The following is a 3,267-nucleotide window of genomic DNA, read 5'->3' as shown; positions in this document are numbered from 1 at the left end:
ATCAATAGGCTGAGATCAGCACACAACACATACATTTTTCTCATCAGTATAATTTCCTGGGCCAGTATTACTATCTGACTTCCTTATACCCACACTGACATTTTAATACCTGAAGAAATGGGCTCAGAGAACATAAGGGATTTTTCTCTGTAGCTACTTAGGGGTAAAGTTGGCACTAGAATCCAGGTCTCTTGGCTCCTGATCCAGTGCCTTTCTAGTTCTGTCAAAGAGATTCCTTCAATATAGAGTGCTGGGAGCCAAAGGCATTTGGCCTATCAGAAGAGGTAGGGTAGGACCAATGAGAAGAGGATCCTGGGGCAGGGATGTAGAGATGGCCTGAAACCCCCTGCCATGGGTCCTATTGGCTGGAGAACTCCATGACCCAGCAATTCTACTCTTAGATATAAACTCAAGATGAATGAGTGCATTATTTCCACCAAAAGACAGCTATAAGAATGTGCATAGCAGCTTTATTCCTAAGTGAAAAAAACAAAACAACCCAACAGAAGAATGGATGAACTGTGGTACATCTCTACAATGGAACACAACTCAGCAATAAAAATAAACAAACTACTGGTAAATACAACAACATGGATGAATCACGAAGACAATGCGCTGTGCAAAAGAAGCCAGTCTCAAAAGAGTCCATTCAGTAGGAGCAAAACTAATCTGGAGTGACACAAATCACAGCAGAGGTTGTCTCTAGGGGCCGAGGGAGACTGGCTGAGAGGGGTGGGTACAAGAGAAGTTTCTGGGGTGATGGAAATGTAATGGCAACCCATACAAATGGTAACTTTAAGATTTATACATTTTGTTGTGTGCAAATTATACCTAAATCTAAAAAAATTTAAAGCTCAGCTTTTTAGGAAAGAGCCAGTTAACGAAGGACAAAGAAGGGTCTTAAAAAGACAAGTAGGGAGGTGACATCCCAAGTTGGCTCCTGGGTAAGGTGACCAACTGTCCTGATTTGCCTGGGACTGAGAGGTTTCCTAGGACAAGAGACTTTCAGTGCTAAAACTGGAAGAGTCCTGGGCAAACCAGGACAGCTGGTCACTCAAATGTTGTACAAGTGGGGAACTGAGGGAGTTTTGGACGTCTGGCAGACAGACTGGACTCCCTTGGTCCCAAAGTCCCAGGACTGCTCCAGTGGGCTCAGAGGGCCCACCAAGAGGTCAGGACAGCGGGCATTACTGGCTGACACCAGGAACATCAGGGCTGAGGAAACATCTTTGTTCCCAGGTTCTTCCTCAGGATTCCTGACCCTCTAGGACCAGAAAGAGGTGTGGGTGGAGCTGGAGGGAAAAGGCCTCATGGACTGAATTGAGGCAGTTGGACTGTCCAGGTTCTAAGCATCACAACTGAGCCAGGCTCTGAGGAAATCCTCACTCAGCCTTCTCTTCACATCAGGTATCCCTACCCCACCCTCCCTCAAATGCCAAAGACAAGAAAATATCAAAGCAATACATCAATTTTGTGGTACTGAAACAGACATGGGGACCTATCAGAGGCAAGTGCTATTGTATCTCTTCACCTTCACAATTGTCACAAGGCAGGGGCTGTCCCCTTCCCACTTGGTCTGTCACAACCTGCAGTAACTTGAGCTGGAAGGGTCTTCTCTACCTTCTCAGAGCACGGGACATATGGGGCAATGAGGGAGAGGCTCGTCTAGCTCTCCACCTGAGTGGATTCTGACTGAGAAACTGCTGGCAGGGCTGCTTCACAGAGGGGATGCAGGAACCAGGGAGGGTGGGCTCAGAAGTTCTCGTAGTGGTGCACAAAGTGGGCCTGGTCCTGCCTGTTGATGAGTTGACAAGCCTTCTCTACATTCTTGGTCATTCCTGGAGGGCCGCAGCTGAATACCCCAAACTTCCGTACCTGTCAAGTGTGTCAGGAAAGAGTGGTTGCACAGAGAAGGAGAGGCCTGCAGTCTTGAAAGGCTCACTTACTAGGAGGAAGCTGCTTCTCAAGCCTGGCTGGAATGACCAGGGCATCAAACCCAGGCCCCAAGGAGGAGGCTTGAGCTGGGGATTTGGGGGTGGGGGTGGGGGATGGAATTGAAGCCCCACTTTATTGCTTGACCCTATCCTGGGGCCAGGGTTGGGGGATTCTCCACTCAAGACAGAGACGCAGGGTACTTGAGGAACAGGATATCCTGGCAGGAGAAGGCCAGAGTTCCTGGACGGGTAGGGATGAGACTAACCTTTGGGTGAACCTCCTGTAGGGAGTTGAAAAAGGGCTCAAAGGGGGGTCGGCCAAAGTGGGTGATGGAGCGCAGCCCCGTGAACAGACTCCGATTCAGCACCTTCTGGAAGTGCCGCTCACAGATGTACTGGGGAGGGAGTAGAGGAGGAAGGGCAGAGCCAAGCAGAGCCGAGGTCAGCTCCTAGTCCAGACGGTGGCTACACACCCTGCCTGCCTGGCCCTGACCTACCAGCATGGTAGTCCTGAGGTCGAACTTCTCAGCCAGCTGGGTAATGTAGATGTGCACAGACACCAGGTCCTGTTGGTCATTCTCCTCCACCTCCCGGATGATGTCAGCCAGCCACTCGAACTGCCTCTGGGTCCGTGTCACCCAGATGAAGTAGATCTGGGGACACATGGCTGGAGCTCAGGACTCAGCTCAGCTCAAGGTTCCTCTACCCCAGATACCTTCGCCTGAGACGCTGGAAAACTCCAGATCCCCTACAGACACCAAATCTCTAGCAGGAGCCACAAACCTGATTCAAGGCTTCTAACCGACAGATCCCAGCAGAGGCCTTTCTGGCTATACCTCCTACTCTCCCTCAAATGTTTTGCATCTGGAAAACTAGGTATGAATGGCCCCAGCAGACCCAATGCCTGTGAGCCAGGGGCTTTTTCTCATGCTACTCTGCCGTGATGTGGGGACACAATCAGGCCCTCTGTCCCCAGTCCTTCAAAGAATGGAAGACACTCACCTTTTTACACTGCATTTGGCTGCCTAAGGAGGACTTGAAGACTAGGTCTTTGAGGATGGAGGCAAAGGGGGTGACCCCAATGCCCCCTCCCACCAGCACGGACACCTCAAACTTATGCCACTCCTGGTGGCCCTCTCCAAATGGTCCGTCAAGGTACAGCTGTAGGGAGGGGAGTGGGTTTGAGTTAAGCTCGGCTACCACCATAGCTCTGAAGCCAGAAATGGGAGGCAAGGAAAGGCAGGTAGATGTATAGAGCGAGGGCAAGAGGGGCACTCTGGCATTATCTGAAACAACCAGTCTCTGGATGGTGGGGGACACAGTGGGGAGTCTG

The 3,267-nt window shown here is 50.7% G+C and overlaps 1 protein-coding gene across 1 annotated transcript; it reads right to left on the bottom strand.

Moving 5' to 3' along the window:
- Nucleotides 1-580: 580 nt before the first annotated feature.
- Nucleotides 581-3,200, bottom strand: LOC109378759 (dual oxidase 2-like). Its single transcript, XM_019635045.1, has 4 exons — nucleotides 2,937-3,200; nucleotides 2,432-2,587; nucleotides 2,201-2,329; nucleotides 581-1,875 (listed from the first exon to the last, which is right to left on the bottom strand). Exons 1-4 carry the CDS (start codon nucleotides 3,138-3,140, stop codon nucleotides 1,753-1,755), a joined length of 612 nt encoding a protein of 203 aa, XP_019490590.1. The 5' UTR covers nucleotides 3,141-3,200; the 3' UTR covers nucleotides 581-1,752.
- Nucleotides 3,201-3,267: the final 67 nt, after the last annotated feature.

Source organism: Hipposideros armiger, unplaced genomic scaffold (assembly GCF_001890085.2).
Source record: "Hipposideros armiger isolate ML-2016 unplaced genomic scaffold, ASM189008v1 scaffold_3309, whole genome shotgun sequence".
NCBI lineage: Eukaryota > Metazoa > Chordata > Mammalia > Chiroptera > Hipposideridae > Hipposideros > Hipposideros armiger.
The sequence above is the reverse complement of the archived record's forward strand: the minus strand, read 5'-3'. Positions and strand labels throughout refer to the sequence as shown.

What these genes read in the sequence shown, in the direction of transcription:
- LOC109378759 (XM_019635045.1), bottom strand. Translation starts at nt 3,140, where the DNA reads ATGGTGGTAGCCGAGCTTAACTCAAACCCACTCCCCTCCCTACAGCTG. An exon ending in GCCAAATGCAGTGTAAAAAG is followed by an intron (nt 2,588 to 2,936) that starts GTGAGTGTCTTC and finishes ATGTGTCCCCAG; the next exon opens with ATCTACTTCATCTGGGTGAC. An exon ending in ACCTCAGGACTACCATGCTG is followed by an intron (nt 2,330 to 2,431) that starts GTAGGTCAGGGC and finishes CTCCCTCCCCAG; the next exon opens with TACATCTGTGAGCGGCACTT.